Here is a 19775-nt window from a genome sequence, read left to right on the forward strand (position 1 = left end):
ACTAACATCCTTCTCTAACAAGTCTACATCACCATCTTTATCATCTTCTATCTCATCCTCCCTGGTGTTACATCCTTCCAACTCCCTTCCTCCCTTCTCTATGAATTCCATCTCCATATCTACTATAAAACTCCTACAAAACCTGAAACCATGCTCCAACACCCCAAACAATATCCCCTCCTACTTCCTATAGACCGCCGAAGAAGCCGTTGCCTTCCCCATCTGCATTCTAATCAACCGATCAATCAAAGAAAGCTATGTACCACAACTTTGGAAAAAAAGCCTTTATTAGTCCTTTCCACAAAGGAGGCAATAATAGCACCATTTCCAATTTTCGACCCTTCGCCATCCTATCGCCCATTTCTAAACTGCTAGAAAAATGTATCCATTTACAGCTCTTACCTTACCTTATATATATTACCTCCTACTAACTCCCACACAACATGGATTCAGGCCCGGTCACAGCACCACCACTGCTCTCCTCTCTTTCTTAGAAACAATTAAAGCCCGCGACTCTGGCTGTACTATTTCCACTCTCCTCCTAGACCTAGCAAAGGCTTTTGATACTCTCTCTCACAACATTCTTCTAACTAAACTTTCCAAACTAAATCTATCCCTCTCGACTATTAGCTGATTCACCAGTTACCTCTCTGATAGGCAACACTCAGTTAAGTGGAAGAAAGTTACCTCTCCATTCCTCAGGACTTCAAATAGAACATCAAGGTTCCATTCTAGGACCCCTACTGTTTAACATTTTTATAAATGACTTCCACCATGCCATCCCCAATACTAAACTTATTCAATACATTGACAATTCAACTAGTATCTGCTCTGTCACTTCTACCTCTACTCTCATAAAAATAACCCAAGATGCTTTCTCCTCTACTGCAAAATGGATGCTAGATAATCATCTGGTACTTAATGCAACAAAAACTAAACTCATGATATTTACCCCTTCTAAGACCACCATCATTGATAAAGACACATTCACCATCACTAGTCACAATACTCTTGAAATAGTATCTAATGCAAAATTACTTGGTGTCTTCATTGATGATCATCTTAAGTTTGATATTCACCTGCCTACAAACATCAAGAAAACACATCAGAAACTTGGAATGCTATACCACCATAATTGCTACCTCTCTTTTTCTACCAAGAGTTCTATCCACCACATACCTCATCCCATCTCTCCTGTATGGTGCCCCTCTCCTCATTAACCTACAATCATCCCTCAATGCTAAACGTACCTCCTGCTACAACAAAACTGCCAAATTTGTCACAGGCCACCGATCTTCCACTCACCACTGTATAGCTCTTCACAAACTGAATTTGCTAGAGTTGCCCCACTATCTCACTTATATGCAACTCATCCAAGCTCAAACTTATTTTTACTCCCTCACTCTGCCACTCTCTTAGCTTCCACCTTCAAACTGCACATACCTGATAGACTCTTAAGATCAAACACTCAATCTTATTGAATTACATAAACCTGCCCGCCCACCTGCTAAACTTATGCTATCATTTTACAATAGCACGCCTCTGGAACTCATTGCCACCCCTGATCCGTTCCACTAGCAGTTGCTTTTCCTTTAAAACCTTGCTCCACTCACACCTGGCATCCCATTGGGAATGTTACTGCTCTACTCCTACTTAACTACATCCTAAACTCAGCCTTTCCCTCAGTAGGAGCTTGCATGCTTCTAAATTACCTAACAACCATTTTTTCCTATTTTATTTCTGTTACCTCTGTACGAACCATCTATTTTTTCTTATTTTATTTCTGTTAACGTTGTATGAACCAACTTTCGGTAAATAATACTTATGATTATTATTCCTTTTAACTTGTATCTAAATTCATGCTTGTAATTGTACTTGCATTACTGTACAAAACCTGTTTATTATATTCATCATATTCTTGGTGCTTGTTTATTAAAGATTTTGTATGTTTGGATCTTTTATCCCCAGGACTCCACTGAAAATGGGCTAATCTTAGCCCAATGGACCATCCTGGCAAAGCAGCTGCAAATAAATAAACTGTGACAAAATCTGTGGTATGCAGTGCTATAATTAAAAATAAGTAAAAAAGGTGTTTTGGTTGTTCAGTTTTAAGTATTTGTTTATTCCTAGCTCCAGGTAACTTCTGTCCTGCTTCTCAACAATCAGGAATGTAACACTTCATCAATTGACTGCTAGCAGGTGTTGAGTTAACTGGGGAAGCAATCTAGTTCAAACATACCTTTGCAGCAATGATATAAAGCAGAAGGCAAACAAATCAGCAGGCATAAAAATAAGCAATATACAATATTAAAACTGCACAGGAGGAGAACAATGAGTTTAATAAAATCCAGTCACCAGCATGCAAGTGCTTTCCACCTTGACTGCAATGACATCTTCAGCTAGAAAACAAATATGCATTAGACAGATCACCTAGATAAACTCCATCCTGGTTTACCACTAAGTTAACACAGCTTCATAACTGCTGGCAGCAGCACCATGTAACCAGTCATCATCTAAAATAAGTTATGGATAAAGCAAGACGCAAATGCGAGTCCAGGCAATTCCATCCGGCATGCAGCAGTGCAGAAATAAGTGAGATGAGAAGTCACCCATGGAAAGAACCACTATTTTGCTCTGAGAAATGAATGTGGAGCAAACATCTGAAGTGGTGATCACAAAACAGAATAGTACAGTGCTGGGTTAAGAGACCTCATGGAATCCACCTACCCTGCCATCATGTGACCAAGCGGAAACCTGGAAGAGACACACACACACACACACACACACACACACACACACACACACACACACAAAGGGAAATCCTGGGAAACATGACACATACTGTTACCTACAAGTGGGGAATCAGCATCACCATTACTGCCATAGCCATAAAGCTGCATGTCTCACAGGGAGAAAGGATTGGTGGAACCACTACCCAAGGGAAAGTGATCACAATTAAATGGCAAGCCAGCAACACCTCAAAAAAGGGCACAGAAAAAGTGATCTAAATGTTTCAAGTCACATTTGTAAGAACTTCTGTTTATGCCCAATGCTGTTTCTTGCAGTCATACAAGCTAAACTGTGTTTCACTAGGACGGTAAGGACAGGAGTTTGCTTCACAATCTCACATGGGTAACATTATTGCTGCTTCTGAGAAGGATATACTTTGGTGATTTAACTGTCTTGCTAAAACATGAAAACTTCACTCAGAATACAGGAGCCCCACATTAGTGCATTCTATACTTATTTTTTTGAATGGTTTCCCCCATATTTGCTGACAATCAAACCTCCCCCAAAGGGACAAGAGCCTGTTCATTCTACAATATTAGGTACCCCAGTGCACAGGTGTCTGGAGGGTCTGTCATTCAGGAAGCCATGAAGCTGGCCTGTGCATTTACTGGAATCTAGGCAAGAAGGCTGTATGAATGAATGCTACCACCAGACAGTGGCTTGTTGTGCTGAATGCCCACCATCCAGGCTAGATCCTTCAACCATTTCACCAAGGGAACTTAGCAGTTCAAGGCTCTCTTGCCGCCCCCCCCCCCCCAAAAAAAAAGAGACGAAACCGCCCTGTGAACTGCAAAATATGCCTGAGCCACTGGTCAAACTTTGTTCATCTGGACTGTATTCGGGGTAGTACCACTCTGCGCTACTGTAGCTGTCCAATATTTCTTATATTTGAAATTATCAACAGTTTATTTTGATGGGTACAATACAATGAATTCAGAATGCAATAAGCTCTAATTACATTCTTGAAAATATTAAAAATATGGTGAAATGAAATGGTTGGGCAAAATGAGTGACGCTGGGTCTCACTCTCATAGAGAGAGCCAATTCACAAATATTCATACATATTCCTGGAAGAAGTTTACTTGACTGGTTGACAAGTGCTAATGTCTAGATTATATACCTGTTGCAGGAGCTTTTGTAAATGTATATTTGCAGTTGCATATTTTCTTCCAAGAAAAGTAGAAATCCCCTATAGGGTGGCCTAATGGTTAAGGTGTTTGCCTTACAAACACAAGATGCAGGATTTGAGTCTCACAAGGAATAATTGGCTAGGCTTAAAATGGCTCGCAAGGGCAGTTAGCCTAGTACTAATCTATGAACTAATTCAAAGCAATATTTTTCTAGAGTCCTGACTCTCCAATCCCACCAAAGAGCCTTCCTACTGACAGGTACCAGCAGTCTTTACAACCAGTGTACAACATTAAGTTCATAAAGTTGTAGATCCTGCTATGCTGTGCTACTTAGTCTGCTTTCGACCATACAGACTGCAACACCAGATTGCCCTGGTATTCCCTGTGGAAAATAAATGGGATACAGGAACCTCCAGGTACCACTCCTCCAGTCTAAAATAAAAGTTGGCATCCACCGCAGACCACATCTCCAAAGGCATCTGCTAGACAAAAAGGAATTCTTGCTGTATTTTAAACTATTAGTATTCAAATGCAGTACTGAAGATCAGTGCACAGAGTAGGAGTAAAATTATTACAGCATTCAAAAGGTTAATACATACATGCATACATAATCTTTATTATTCTTGTAGAGGCATTAGAATATCTGACAGTGTAAAGGAACACAGGAAAAAATAATACTAGCAACTCATTTTTGAACATACCATGACATCATAAGTGAGACGGTCAGGCAACGTTTCAAGTCGTTTCTCAAGTGCTTCATACTGATTTATGACACTTTTCCTATACAGGAAAATACAGAACACAAACTACAGTTAAGGACTGACTGGTATCAGGCTGCTACACAGACAATTTCAAACAAAACAGTGAATAAAGTTATGGCAAATGCATTAAATAAAAGCATAAAACAGTCTCTGTGTTAGTGTCACATTTCTTCTATACCATTTTAGGTCATCAAAGATACAGACATGGTTTTCATGGTTATACAGTACTTCTTAAATATGAGCACACTACATCTCATCGGTTACATCTCACCCCCACCCCAAAAATAGGAAACTGTGCATTTATTGCACCATGAGCGATTTTAAATAGTCTTATCGCTGTTAACTTCTACCACTATTTACCTAGGAGATCCACATATTATAAAATTAGCTGAAGTACAGCTGTGGTAGACATTTAAATATATACTCTGTTGCAGTAGTGATAACATATGAGATTTCAGCTGCAAAATGTCCGTCTCAACTTCCAAATCTTTGTGCCCACTACCCGACTGCTGTGTGGGCAACCTCCCACCAGAACATCAGCATGTCTGTAGTATAACAGAGAAGTCCACACATGCAATTTTTTTTCTTTCTGCATCAGCCTCTAAGGACCTGGGTTGAAACTAGATCACAACCCAGCCAGGTGGCATATACTAACAAGCATGAAAGTTCCACATGAAGATCCCCCAAAGTTGCCTTTCCAAGTTAAATGTCAACCTACGATGGGGGCTTAAAGGGTAAGCAAAGACAGAGAGAAAGGACAAATGAGTGGGTACCCAACCCCAACCCTAAGATGCCCACAGTAAAGGAAGAGGAGGGTGACAGTAAGGGAAATATTGCAGCAACAGTGAATATACTTGAATAGCTACAATTACTGTAATTTCCTAACCCAACCATACTATGCTCATTGTGCTGATCAGTGTTGTGGTAGTGATAAAACTTGGAACATTCCCAAAATTTATGAACCAGTGGGAAGCAGACTCTGAGAAGGTGCTGGTGGGACAGTATGGGCAGGACAGCAGTGGCAAATCATGATTCTACAGGAAATGTCACGGTTACAATGTTGGAAAAGATGTGGATAAATGACCAAGTAGCTCCTTTTAAAATAGCCTGGATGGCAGCAGTGTCTGCTTTTGCTATAGCAGAATGGGCCCTGAAATGCTCTGGCACAGACTTGCCACGGAAGGAATAACAGAAGAAAATGCAATGAGCTAGCCTAGTACCGATGTACACGAAAAAACAGGACATCCACACCTGTGGGCAGTATAGAAGTATCAAACTCCTATCACACTGCATGAAAGTTGTGGAGAGGGTGACTGATAAACAGATATGCAGAGTAGTAAAAAGCAAAACTTTCTATAGAGTCTAAACTCAAAATTACCCTTAGAAACAAAGCATGGGCTTTACGGCGTTCTTCTAAAGACCCTCAAGATCACATTAAATACAGGCAATCCAGGAATGAAACCAAAAAATCAATTTTACAAGACAAAAAACAATACTACTGTAATTTACAGACAGTAAATCAAAATAACTCTCAGAAGTTTTGGGCAGGTTTAAATAATCTACTACATCCTGGACAAACTTCAACCCCAATCCCTGCTGCTACTATTGATAAAACCCCTGAAGATGTTTCTGATAGTTTTAACCAATTCTTTACTGTGACAATTCAAGCCCTAGCTAGCCAACTACCTCCTAGCTCCCCTGGTCCTGAAAGTAGCACCCCTACAAACCTACTCGCGTTTAGCTTCCAACCAGTCGCCACTTCACTTATCCGTACCTTGATCAAAAAATTAAAACCCACTACACTTTCTGCTGATCAACTCCCTGCCGAGTACCTACAAAAATGAGCTGATGCTATTGCTTACCTCAATACTAATCAATCGAACCATAGTAGAAGCTAAAATTCCCACCATCTGGAAAATATCCTATGTAATCCCACTTCACAAAGGAGGCAGCTCTACTGAATTCTCCAATTATAGGCCAATAGCTATACTCTCTCCACTTGCAAATATTATGGAAAAATGTATTCATAGACAACTCATGCACCACCTAATCCAAAATCGCCTTATGGCAGACACTCAGCATGGCTTCCGTCCTCATCACAGCACTACTTCAGCCCTCCTAGCCTTTACTAACACCATAAACCATAATCGCAACAATAATTATATATCCTCAGCCCTCTTTTTGGATCTTTCCAAGGCATTCGATATGGCTGATCACCAACTTTTAATCCACACCCTGCAAACATTCTGTCTAGATACTGGAGCCCTCCAATGGTTTCAATCCTACCTGAATGGTCGACAGCAGGCTGTCCTCTGGCAGAATAAACTCTCTAACCTTCTACCCAACACCCTTGGAATACCACAAGGCTCCATACTAGGGCCCTTGCTGTTCTCCATCTTCATTAACGACCTTTATACTGTCATCCCAAAAGTCAGCTGTATCCAATATGCTGATGACTCTACTCTGATTTGCTCAGCCACATCTCCAGTAGAGTTATGGTCAGCAACCCAGACCACCTTTAATACAATAGAAAGCTGGCTTTCTGAACATCGTCTGATCCTAAATCCCCAAAAAACTAAAATGCTGTTATTTTCACCAACACGTAGGTCTACCGCTTTCACCTTTAACATAAAATCAAATGATGGCACAATAATCTCCCCTGACCCATCTACAAAACTATTAGGTGTCATCATAGACAATAATCTAAAATTTGACCTACATGTTAACCAAACTATCAAAACCATCAATAAAAACTAGGGTCACTTTACAGAATAAAAGCCTTCCTAACCCCTCCAGCTAAAATTGCCATAGCTCGCTCTCACCTTCTTTCAACCCTTCTGTATGCATCCCCTCTACTCTTGAATTTAAACAAGACTGTCCTTAACAAACTCTCAATTTGCTACAACCACATTGCCAGGTTTGCCACTGGGCTGCCTTTTAGGACACATCATTGCATCAATCTAAATCAGCTTGGGTGGCTTGAACTACCCAGCCTAATCCAGTATAACCAACTGATTATGGCCTATAAAATCCTCTATAATCCGGACAATACTCCTGCACTTAAAAATATTATCACCCCCTATAACAATCCTAGACCGCTTCGATCCTCTAACAAACTACTAATTCAGACTAGCAAAATTAATAACACAGCCGGTGATTCTCTCTTTGCAAACTCTAAGTAGATCCTGGAACTCTCTACCAGCTGATATTACCTTACTTTCCACCTTAGGTCAATTTAAAACTAGACTCAAACAACATTTGTCACTTAACTGGCTATGTCAATGTATCAAGCTTGGCTAACTCTCTGTAGAATGTGTAAAATCTGTTAACAAGTTTACTGTGTAATTTAATTTAATCCTGACGTGCTCAGGATTAACTGTAATCTGTGGAACTTGTTTATCTTGCTTACTTATGTAATCTCTGTAAATAGTCTGTTTGTAATATGTAATGCGGGTATTATGTAATGCTGTATCTGCTTACCCTTGGAGCTTTTCTCCCCGAGCCTCCGCTGAAAATGGACATGCATCCAGTCGGACTATCCCGGTCAACAAATGTAAAATAAAATAAAATAAAAAATAAATAAAACTGGAGGTTGTTGTTTGTCTTTCGGCTTTTCATGGTAAGGGGTCGCCACAGCGGAACTCCAGTCTGCTAATGACTGGCAGAAGATTTTTACGAAACGCCGAGGTGCCAGCTCGACCCCAACCTTCAATGAAGGCACGCCCATTTACGCACGCATGTCTTTCGAACGCTACCCAACCACGGGGAGGACATGCAGACTCCACACAGAAGGCACTCCCAAGCCCAGCAGAAAATCGAACGGGAGAACCGCTTGCTGTGAGGTAACAACGCTACCGCCGTACCACCGCGGCATCCCTAAAAAAAGCAAAACTGGAGGTAAACAGTTTTAATTCAGATCAGTATGCAGCACAACTGACCTGATGGCCGCAATGAGAGTGAGTTGAGAAGAAGCTAGTGTGTCCAACTGGGCATTCCTAGACTTTGAGAAAGCATATGACAAGGTCCCAAGCAAGCCGATTTGGACAGTTCTGTGGTGGGTCAAAGTCCCAGAAATACTCATAAAATTAGTGCAGGTTGTGTACAAGGACCCAAAGACTTAAATGCGAACAGAGTTTAGTCTCACAGAGGAATCTCTCAATGGGAGTTAGTGTGCATCAGGGTTCTGCACTAAGCCCACTGCTGTTCATACTGGTAATGGACTACACTAACAAACAGGTCAGAGGGAACAGATCAACAAATTTGCTATATGCACATGATGTGGCATTACACTTCAGCAAAGGACAGAGGAATGGAATGGAATGGACAGCAAAACTGAAGGCACATGGAATGAAACCAAGTACAGATAACAGAAGAGACTAAGAACTGAGATAGAAGGGAATATAGTGGAATATGTTAACAGCTTCCCGTACCTAGGATGGGTGGTTGAGAGGGGAAGTCTGAATGAGGAGGTCAAAACTAGAATCAGAGGGACTGCAGCCAACTGGTACAGAGTATTAGGGGTAGTGTATGACAGAAGAATGCTAAAGAAGCTGGAAAGTATAGTACACATTACTGTGATGTGACCATGACTACTGTATGGTACAGAACCTGGGCAGTAAAGGCAGAGCTGCTGAGGAAGCTAGAGGTGATGGATAAGTAATGCTGGAGATGAGTGGTAGGATGCACAATGTGGGACAGACGAAATAAGGACATCAGAGCAAAAGCCCAAGTAGTTCCAACTGCGGAGAAGATGAAACAGAACAGATTACAGTGATTTGGGCATATGTACAGGAAAACAGAAGACAATCTGGTGACGAATATTTGGGACAGACAGGAAGAAGGCAAGAGGAAATGAGGGCATCCAGCAAAGAAGTGGATGGACTGTGTGAGAGAAGGCCTGTGGCAGTCAGGCATGGCTAGCACTGAATCGAGAGAAATGGCAACAGCTGACAGGACACCCTGACCCCATGTAGAAAATGGGACAGACAGACGGTGTTAATGATGCAATGAGCTAACCATTTTGAGATGGTCTGTTTCTAGGCTGGTCTACCCTCCCTAACCTTTGCAAAACGAATAAGTGAATATGAATGCAAGGGTACATGTGTGTACTTATACTAGAAAAATTATAACTCATTTAGATATGTTGGCATCTGTATTTGCCATTTATAAAGATCACTGAGTATGATAATGTTCATAAACAGAAGGGCCTGAAAAGCAGCATACGAAATATTGAACCATTTTGCAAAAAATAAATAAATGTAACAAGCTAAATGATACTTTGTTTGAGGATTCATGCTTGATGTTTCTATGAATACATGATTAATAAAGAATATGTGATAAAAATCAGAAATATGCAAATTAAACAGTACAGGTCCTAAGAGAGAAACTCTTCCCAGTACGTTCCTCTCATCTGAAAGTTCATATCACACTTTGACTCTTCCCCACCCAACCATATTTAATTCATTCTAGCCTTATTTTTTCCATGCCTTAACATATATCCTTCCTATAAAATTCCTGTGAAGGATCAAAATCCATAACTACCACATGCACCAGATTATTCGTGTCCACCTTCCTAGGCATCCAGTCACAGAAACATATTACATTAGTCTAATAAGACCACCCCTAATGCAGTCCTGGCTGAAAAAAACTCCTAAGTCACATTCATGTCTGTAATTTACAAGATCCATCCCAAGTCCACTCTTACTTAATGGCAAAATATCTGCAACCCTCCAAAGACTAGGTGCCATCATAGAGCTTTATAACTAATTAAAAAAAATAAGACAAACGTTCAGCAGTGTCGCTGAACACAGCTAGACGTAATCTGGCCCCAGCATATCAGGCAAATTATATATGCCAAGAGGTTCTTTTAAGAAAGTCTTTTGCCTTTTTCTGGTAAATTTCTACCATTCCCTTTGGTTATCTGGGCTGAAAATAGCTACTTTGTGTTATAAAAAAAAAAAAAAAAAAAAAAAAAAGTATGTTAAAAGTACTGCACTAACAAAGTACTGAAAAACAGTTTCAAATAATTTGTGAACTAATGATGGCTACAACAAAACAACTTTGAATAAGTTGCAATTTGTACTGCTTTGCCACATTCAGTTTATTTACATGCTCTTTAGCTAAAGTTATACTCTTCCCCCAAACCAACGTTTATTACATTTTATTCTGTTTTTCTCCCACTGTGTTAAATAGGTAATAGAAGGAAACAACTACTGGCATTTGTCAACTTGCTTTCACCTTCTTTATCAATTTATGAACTGTAACCTTCAAACATACCGCCTTCTCTCCTTCCCTACCTTTGAGCACGGTTAAATATGTTCTTTTCTTAACTCCAAAGTTCACATCTACTAGTGGCAAATAAACTCTTACATATCTTGTCTTTCAACCTTGCATACCAATAACTTTCATAATTTCTGTCTACTGTCATTCAGCTACATTATTTCTTATTTAGCATCAGCATTTTCTCTTATTTTGAAACTCTCCTACTTGCATGGAATTTACAACTACAATGTTCCAATGTTACTGTTTTCCAATGGCTTTCTAAGTCCCACTTATCTAAAACTTCCTGTTACTTACCAAACCACACATCTAAGTCTGATCCAACTGCTAAAATCCTACACTTAACTTACATTAGATGTGCCACATTCCAGTTTTAGATTCCATACATTTAAAGTGCCCAATATAACTAGCCCCAAACATTTATTTACCTCCTTAAGACTCTGCTAAATCAGCTACTCATACAGCTGATTATTTTTGATATATAAAATCTGTGCTGAATATTCTTACCATTTCATAAATCCCAATATTTGCCTGGTACTGTGATGAAGGATGGAGCCCAAAATGTGACCCATACAACTGAGGTTCGATTAGCAGCCTAAACAGTACCAAGCCAGGCAGGGAGGTAGACAACCAAAAGGGTGTGGTGTGCTTATCTCTCCCAGGGGAGGGAAGTGTTGTGGGTACAGTAGCAGCACAAAGGGATTTCTCTGGTCAAGACTTTAGGGAAGATGGGGTGCAACTACTTGCTGGCTACATCCCTTGCGGAAGTGAGGGATGACCAGCATGGCCAGTCCAGCACACTTACCCCTGCCACTCCTTAGCTCAGCATCTCTGGGGATTTAGGGCATAAAGTAAAACTCTCAAACCTAACGGAGGTTCTGAATGATGGCTCCTCTCAGTAGACCTTTGCACTGGTGATGGAAGGTGAATGAGCCCACTGGCCAGAAGGAGGCTGACAATCATCCACAGGGGCATATAGAAAGAGTGCAATAACAAAGACAAATCTAAATATCATTTTACTACTTCCCCAACACCACCATAAACCAGCTCTTCAGAAACAGTTTCTTAATTTACACGTGTAGCTAGCTCTCTGCTAAAGTACAGTTGTGTACACTTACCATAAATGTAGATGCTGGAGTGTATTCACTGTTGCAGTCATTACATTTGGGTAATCTGCTGGCAGGTTGCCCTCAGACAGCCTGAATTCCAATGTCTTGGGTCCTGCATCGGTTGCTGTCTTCTCTTCCATGCCATCAGGTCGTCAGGGGTATAAAACATGCAACCGACACCATTTTCTTTAGTTTTTCTTGCCCCCGATGTCAGGTGCCCCCATAAAGGTAGCGTATATATATATATATATATATATATATATATATATACACACACACACACACATGCATCAGTATAAACTTTACCTTCATCTACAAGCAAATACACCACATAGGTTGTAGAAGATAGAGAAGAAAAGACAAACTGTGGACTGACAGGGGGATGGCGGGAGGGTAACCTGGACTGCAACAGTGAATACACTCGAACATCTACATTTATGGTAAGTGTACACAACTGTACTATGTTCTTCATGTTTCACTGTTGCAGTCATTACATTTGGGTAGAATCCCAAAGCTATGGTTGGGAGGCTGGAGCTAAACAGCATTAGGTGCGGCTATAAGGCCCTGCAGCATGCAGTGGCAAAGCCTGCCCTGGACTTAGAGTAAAGAGGCAAATGGTACTGCTTTGTAAAGGTGTGAACAGAATTCCAAGTAGCAGCCTCTAGAATGTCTTTGGTTGGTACTCCTCTGAGAAAGGCTGCTGAAGTAGCTGCAGCTCTGGTGGAATGAGACCTAATGCCCTTGGGCACAGGTTTACCATGGTTTAAGCAGCAGAAACGGATGCAGTGGCTTATCTACTTTGAAATTGTCTGCTTTGAAATAGCCTTCCCTTCTGATCCTGCAGCATATGACACTAGTAATTGCTCAGTTTTTCTTAGAGCTTTAGTCCTGCTCAAGTAGAATCTTAGCTGTGTACGTCCAAGGAATGCAGAATCCTCTCCCCTTTGTTCTGCGGATATGAATAAAAAGTTGGCAGATGAATTGTTTGGTTAAGAGCCACACTGGAAACCACCTTAGGCATAAAAGTAGGATTTGTCCTCAGAGACACCCTGTCTGGGTAAAATATGATAAAAGGCTCTACAGCTATGAGGACATGTAGCTCTGAAACTCTTCTTGCTGAAGTAATTGCTAGTAGTAGAGCTGTCTTCCATGATAAGAACTTTATATCAGCAGTAGCAGCTGGTTCAAATGGAGGCAGGGTGAGCTTTTTCAACACATAACTGAGGTCCCCATGCAGGTAATGGTGATCTTCTAGGAGGTCTTAAATTTTTGGCTCCTCTAAGATACTGCTTTATTAAAGGATGAGAAAAGATTGGTGGCTCTGTATTGTAATGAGCCGAAATGGCAGAGGCATGGATTTTAATTGATGAGAAAGATAGGCCTTTGTCAAGCATCTCAGTGAAGTATTGTAATATCTGAGGAATATGTGGTTCTGCTGTATCAGTTCCTTGTGCTTGATTCCAAGCACAGAATTTCTTCCATTTGTCAGCATAAGATTTTCTAGTACTAGACCTTCTGGCTTCCAAAATGACGGGAGGTGTCGTTTGTATGATTACATGATTAGCCATGCTGCCAGGTTCAGAGTCTGTAGTTGATTGTGCAGGATCTGATTGTTTTGCTGGGACAGTAGTTGTGGTCTTCGAGGCAAGATCCAAGCTGGGTATTGAGACAAGCTCCTTAAGACTGGGTACCAGTACTGGCAGGGCCAGTCCGGGGCAATTAATATCATCTTTGGCTTCTCTTGTCTGACTTTTAGGGGGACCTTGGGTAGCAGAGGAGGAGAGGCGTAAACAGATAGGTTTTTTCCAACTGAAGGATAGAGCGTCCACTTTCCATGCTTGTCTGTGATAAATCCTTGTGCAGAATCTTTTCAACTGATAATTTTGAGGAGAGGCAAATAGATTTATATCTGGGCTCCCACATTTCTCTGTTATCATGCTGAAGACTTGTGGATTTAGTTTCCACTAGTGAGGATCCATAGGGTTTCTGCTTAAATCATCTGCTAGAGTGTTTTGTTTTCCTGGCAGGAATCGAGCTTGAAGATATATTTGGTAGGTCAAAGCTGTGTCCCAAAGTGCCATGGCTAATCTGCAAAGGGGGTATGAATGTATGCCCCCTTGCTTGTTTATATACCACATGACTGTGGTGTTGTCCGTCTTTAAAAGTAGCTGCCCTGGATGAAGTAAGTCCTTGAAGGCCATTAGGAAATTTTGAACAGCTAGCACCTCTTTCTGGTTGATATGTAGATGCATTTGTTTTGGTTCCTATATGCCTTGAATGCATCTTCCTGCTATGTGGGCCCCCCAGGCATAATCTGATGCGTCTGTTGTTAAGGTTTGGCTGGCAGGTGGTAGAGTGAAGGGCCATCCCATGTTTTGGTGACAGGCCCTTGCCCACCATAGAAACTCCTGTTGCAGGCAGGGAATGAGAGGAATCATTGTTTCCAGACTGTGTGAATGTTGACTCCATAAACTTTTTAGGTACCATTGAAGTTTCCTCACATGCAGTCTTGCATATGGAATTAGTAGGATGCAGGATGCCATAAAGCCCAGAGCCTGCAGAATTAGTCTTGCAGAAGACTGTGCTTTTGTTGCCATCAGTTTGAAGTAAGTAGTCAGTTGCCTTTGTTTGTCTGGCATGAGGTAAGCCATCTGGGCAGTTGTATGCAAGCTTGCACCCAGGAATGTTATCTTTTGAGAGGGTACCAGTTGTGATTTATTTTCGTCTATTGTGTACCCTAGGCATGTTAGAAGCCTTTTCACAAATGCCAGGTGTCTAAGAAGAGTGTCCTTGTTCACTGCTTGAATGAGACAGTTGTCCAAGTAAGGATATATTTGTATACTTCTTTGTCTGCAAAATGCAATTGCTGTGGCCAGGCACTATGTAAAGGCCCTGGGCGCAGTAGATAAGCCAAAGGGCAGTGCAGAGAATTGGTAATGCATTAAGCCAGCCTTGAATCTGAGGTATCTTCTGCACGACTGTCTTATTGGGACATGCAGGTAAGCCTCTTTTAGGTCTAAAGTCACCAGCCAAGCATTCTTGCCCAGCATGGGCAGAAGCTGCTGCAAAGTCAGCATTTTGAATTTTGGAATGTCCAGGTATGTGTTCAAAATTGATAAATCCAGTATTGGCCGCCAGGCCTTTCCCTTTCTGGGTACCAAGAACAGTCTTGAGTAAAAACCTTATCCTTTTTCCTGTTCTGGTACTGTATTAATGGCCCTCATATCCATGAGTGACATAACCTGTTTCTGTGCCTCTGCCCATTGATTTTTTGGCAGATCTGGCCAACCATTTCTCATTGGCAGTGTGTGGAAATGGAATCTGTATCCCTGCGATACGATGTTTAGTACCCACTTGTCCTGGGTTATTAACTGCCAATTTTGAGAAAAAGTGCTAATTTTCCCCCATGGGTGCTGCCAAAAGATAAGTGCTTGGTGTAGGCAGAGGGAAATCATTGGGATTGCTTTCTGTAGGTTTGCGCTTTATCTCCTCCAGATTTGGAGGTGGATGCACCCCACTGCTTTGACCCGTGAGTCTTGCGCTTGGTATCTGGAACCCTTAGGGTGTCTGGATTTGGCCCTTTGAGCTCTGTCTGACACAGGAAAGGACCAATTTTTTGTAGGCCAGTGTCTACTGAATCTTGGTGGCTGCACTTGTAAGAAGTCTAACAGTTTGCACAGACTTAGCTTTGCCTTCCATTTTCTTTAAAACCTCTTCTGCTTTAATACCAAACAGAGAATCATGTTGTAAAGGTGCATCTAGCAATTTAGCTTTAACATGATCAGGCAAATTTTGTTCCTTTAACCAGGCATGCCTCCTAATCACAGATTCAGTAACTGCGGCCCTGCAGGAGGCCTCTAAAGAATCAAAACCACATTGCAAAGTATGCTTTCCAACTTGTTCAGCTGCATGCAATAATTCCTGCAATTCTTTATTTTCTGCACATTCTGAAATCAACATCATTTTCTGTTTCAGCAATCCCATAACATGTTGTTGGCACTTAAGCATATGAAATTGACAGTTTAAGGCCCTCATTGCCAAGGTTGCAGATGTATAAACCTTCTTTTCCCCCATCTGTCCAGTGCCCTTGAATCTCTGTCGGAGGGGGTAGGATATTTTGCTGTTGAGGCCTTAACTCCCTTTGGGCCCTGTGAAAAAGTTTCAGGATCAGCAGCAGGGTTTCTGAATAAATATTTATGAGAGTCAGGGGCCGTGTAATATCTATCAGGCTTACTGGGTGCCGGAGGTAAGGAGTCAGGGGTCAATCATGACTCCGAAAACACATCATCTACAATGTCTAAAACAGGGGGAATGGCTAAAGGCTTGTGCTGAGGGAGAAGGAAAGCCCTGAGCCTCTTTTTTGATTCTGAGAAGTCTTGACTCTCCCAGTGAAAATGCTCCCTCAAAGTATGCAGAGTTTCTCCAAATGAATAATCCCCAGGAGGAGATGAAGATGGAATAGACTCCTCAGCATCAGAATCCTCATAGGGAGGTATAGATAATTCCTGATCAGAAGAGGAATCAAAAGAAATAGAAACCTGATCTGAAGATTCATAATCAGTGTCTTGCCTAGGCCTCTTATCTGGAGGGGGATGGGTACCCCTGATCAAGGTAATAAGGTCTTCAGCCATTTTGATCATCTGTTTTTTAGGCATAGAGGCCTGTGCACGTGGCTTTAGAAGTTGCTTTTGTCTCTGGTTTTGCAGCTGTTGTCGGTTTGATATACAAACGCTGAGATCTGAGTACACCTTCAGAAGCTGGTGCCTGCTCAGCGGCTCCAGACCCATCTGAGGGAAATACATCCGTCAGTCCAATACCTTGAGTATCTTGCGGCATGCCGGACTCCACGTGGGTGTCGGTAGAGGCCTGCGACTCGAAGGTAGCAGGTATCAGGGGCTGTGAAAGCACCTCACTGAGTTCTGGCGAACCAGTGACTGGCTTAGGAGAAGCTTCGTCGTCGGTTTTTGATCTAGACTGCCTTATTTTGTCATTTTCTTTGCATTTTTTATGTACTCCGGTAGTCGGATTGCTATCAGACAACATTTCTGGGTAGTTAAATCTGTTTCCAAAATACTTTGATGCAAAAATATACCGACACTTAATAGTGCATTGGTTAAATCTAGCACAAAACTGACAGCCAGGCACATTGTGATCAGGGCCTAGGCAAGGAATACAGTATAAATGGAAATCCTTATGCTTTCCACAAGTAATACAATTATTGACTTTTTCTGACATCGGTAAAAAGCAAGAAAAAAAGTTTCCCCAACGGTGTACTTAACTTTAGTGAAAACTTCGGTTCTGAAACTCAAACTCAAATATTTCAGTCGTTGGCCAACCGGCACTTGCGAAATGCTTCTGCTTCGGGCACCTCACGGCAAGAAAGACTACAGAAAATGGCGTCGGCTGCATGATTTATACCCCTGACGACCTGACCTCATGGAAGACAGCAACTGACGCAGGACCCAAGACTTTGGAATTCAGGCCGACTGAGGGCAACCTGCCAGCAGATTACCCAAATGTAATGACTGCAACAGTGAAACATGAAGAACATCTCTACCACATCTATCTTTTCTATAAAGGTACTCATTCATAACCCACATCTTTAATCTCAAATCACTATAATGGGCTTATGTACAGTACATAACTCAAACGTCACCCTCAAATCACAAAACATTAATTAAAAATAAATGAATAGAAATATTCTCTCTCCTACTACTATTCTTACCCTGCACTGGCTTGTCAGCTTATTAATCCTTATTAAACTGCTTCTGATATTATTCCCATCTTGACAACTACAACATCCTTATCCTCACCCCCTCACCACATTAAGAAAAAAGGTTATGAGTAATCAACTTAGAGGCAATACTGCGCAAATATACCATGCACTTCATCCTTTATAAAACAGCCACCTCTTATAAATTCAAGTATATTGTATTCTCATAAAATCTCCTCTTTCTCACCAAAGTATTTTACACCAATATTTCAACTACTAAGTAAAATCCTCATCTCTTTTCAACAAATTTTTAGCCCAGTGGACAGATAACTAATTACAAGATCAACATTTTCCAACAACAGTAGATTTAGTTGCCAAGCCACTTACAAACCTATATATGCTTGGTCTGCACTGATCATGCAAAAATGGAATTTAAGAAAGTTTTCCCTTCACATTAATATGCCACCTGCATGTAAACCACTGCAAAAATACCCAACTTTTCAATCAAATAACCGCTTTCACTGACAGCAAAAAACATCCACTGATTAACCTGGAATCGTTTACTTACCTCATTCCTAGTACCTAACAGAATCTGAGAAAAGTCAACACTAACCAACCATAAGAGGCTCAGAGCAGATTCTGGAAATTCCCGGGAGATAAGTAATGAAGAGCGGAGCCTGCCTAATGTTCAAGGGGAACCAAATAAATCATGGCAGGGCCACAGAGAAATGGAAAGCTCAAAATGGCAACAGTTTTTTCAATACTTAGCCGTTTATCAGGATGGAGGCACAGGCAAAAAGACCTAGACTCATACAAGCTCTGTGGAAGCAGGGGAAAAAGGGAAATGATTCAAAGGGAACAATGTGATGTGGCAGAATTGCAATTAGTCAACCAAGAAAAACATGTTGAAGAAATAAACGGACAACAAGGTACTGTTTTGGATTCATGTAAAATTATTAATTTGTCAAAATTCCAATTAACTAATGAACACATCCAGGTTTTAAGTAATGGTTTGACTTTTGTGCCCTCAGGAAGGTCAGACTTGATAGAGAGTATGAACTCATTAAGAGATGTTGAGCAACTGAGGAAATGTTGAATGACAAAAAATTCTATATGAAGGTTTTGTGGGAAGAAGAGGTAAAATCATATAATGTTATTGATGCGTATATTGAAGAACGGTGGGTGGAAGGGATAATTACAATGGATGTAACAGATTTTAGAATATGGAATCCCAACTTGAGGAGGTTTTCTGGCCTGCCCAAAGTGCATAAAGATTTAAATATGCCTAGCTTCAAGCCTATAGTGGCCAGCCAGGATGGAACAACAGAGTCTATGACAATTTATGCAGACAAACTTCTTCAAAACTTAGTTTGTCGCAGTGAATTGTATATTAGGGATTCCTTTTATTTTAAGAATTTCATTTCTAATATTAAGGCGAGGAATGAAGGTCAGCAGGACTAAGAGTATGTGTGTGTGAATGAGAGAGAGGATAGAGGAATGGTGAGGATGCAGGGAGTAGAGGTGGCAAAGGTGGATGAGTTTAAATACTTGGGATCAACAGTTCAGAGTAAAGGTGAGTGTGAAAGAGAGGTGAAGAAGAGAGTACAGGCAGGATGGAGTGGACGGAGAAGAGTGTCAGGAGGGATTTGTGACAGACGAGTACCAGTAAGAGTGAAAGGGAAGGTCTACAAGAAGGTAGTGAGACCAGCTATGTTATATGGGTTGGAGACAGTGGCATTGACAAAAAGGCAGGAGTCAGAGCTGGACATGGCAGAGTTAAAGATGTTAAGATTTGCACTGGGTGTGACCAGGGTGGACAGGATTAAGAATAAGTATATTAGAGGGTCAGCCCAGGTTTGGAGACAAAGCCAGAGAGGCAAGATTACATTGGTTTGGACATGTGCTGAGGAGGGATGCAGAGTACATTGAGAAAAAGATGCTAAGGATGAAGCTGCCAGGTAACAGGAAAAGAGGAAGGCCTAAGATAAGGTTC

At 41.2% G+C, this 19775-nt stretch overlaps 1 protein-coding gene across 2 annotated transcripts in view; it reads right to left on the reverse strand.

The window, feature by feature from the left end:
• URI1 (URI1 prefoldin like chaperone) overlaps positions 1-19775 on the reverse strand; it is an 844005-nt gene that overhangs the window by 405624 nt on the left and 418606 nt on the right. For both annotated transcript variants that reach the window (XM_044067309.1, XM_044067310.1), the window contains one exon: positions 4622-4700. In XM_044067309.1, coding sequence (XP_043923244.1) covers positions 4622-4700 — 79 coding nt within the window. The remainder of the gene's footprint in view (positions 1-4621; positions 4701-19775) is intronic.

This window comes from Protopterus annectens, chromosome 3.part1 (genome assembly GCF_019279795.1).
Source record: "Protopterus annectens isolate FY-2018-M chromosome 3.part1, PAN1.0, whole genome shotgun sequence".
Taxonomy (NCBI): domain Eukaryota; kingdom Metazoa; phylum Chordata; order Ceratodontiformes; family Protopteridae; genus Protopterus; species Protopterus annectens.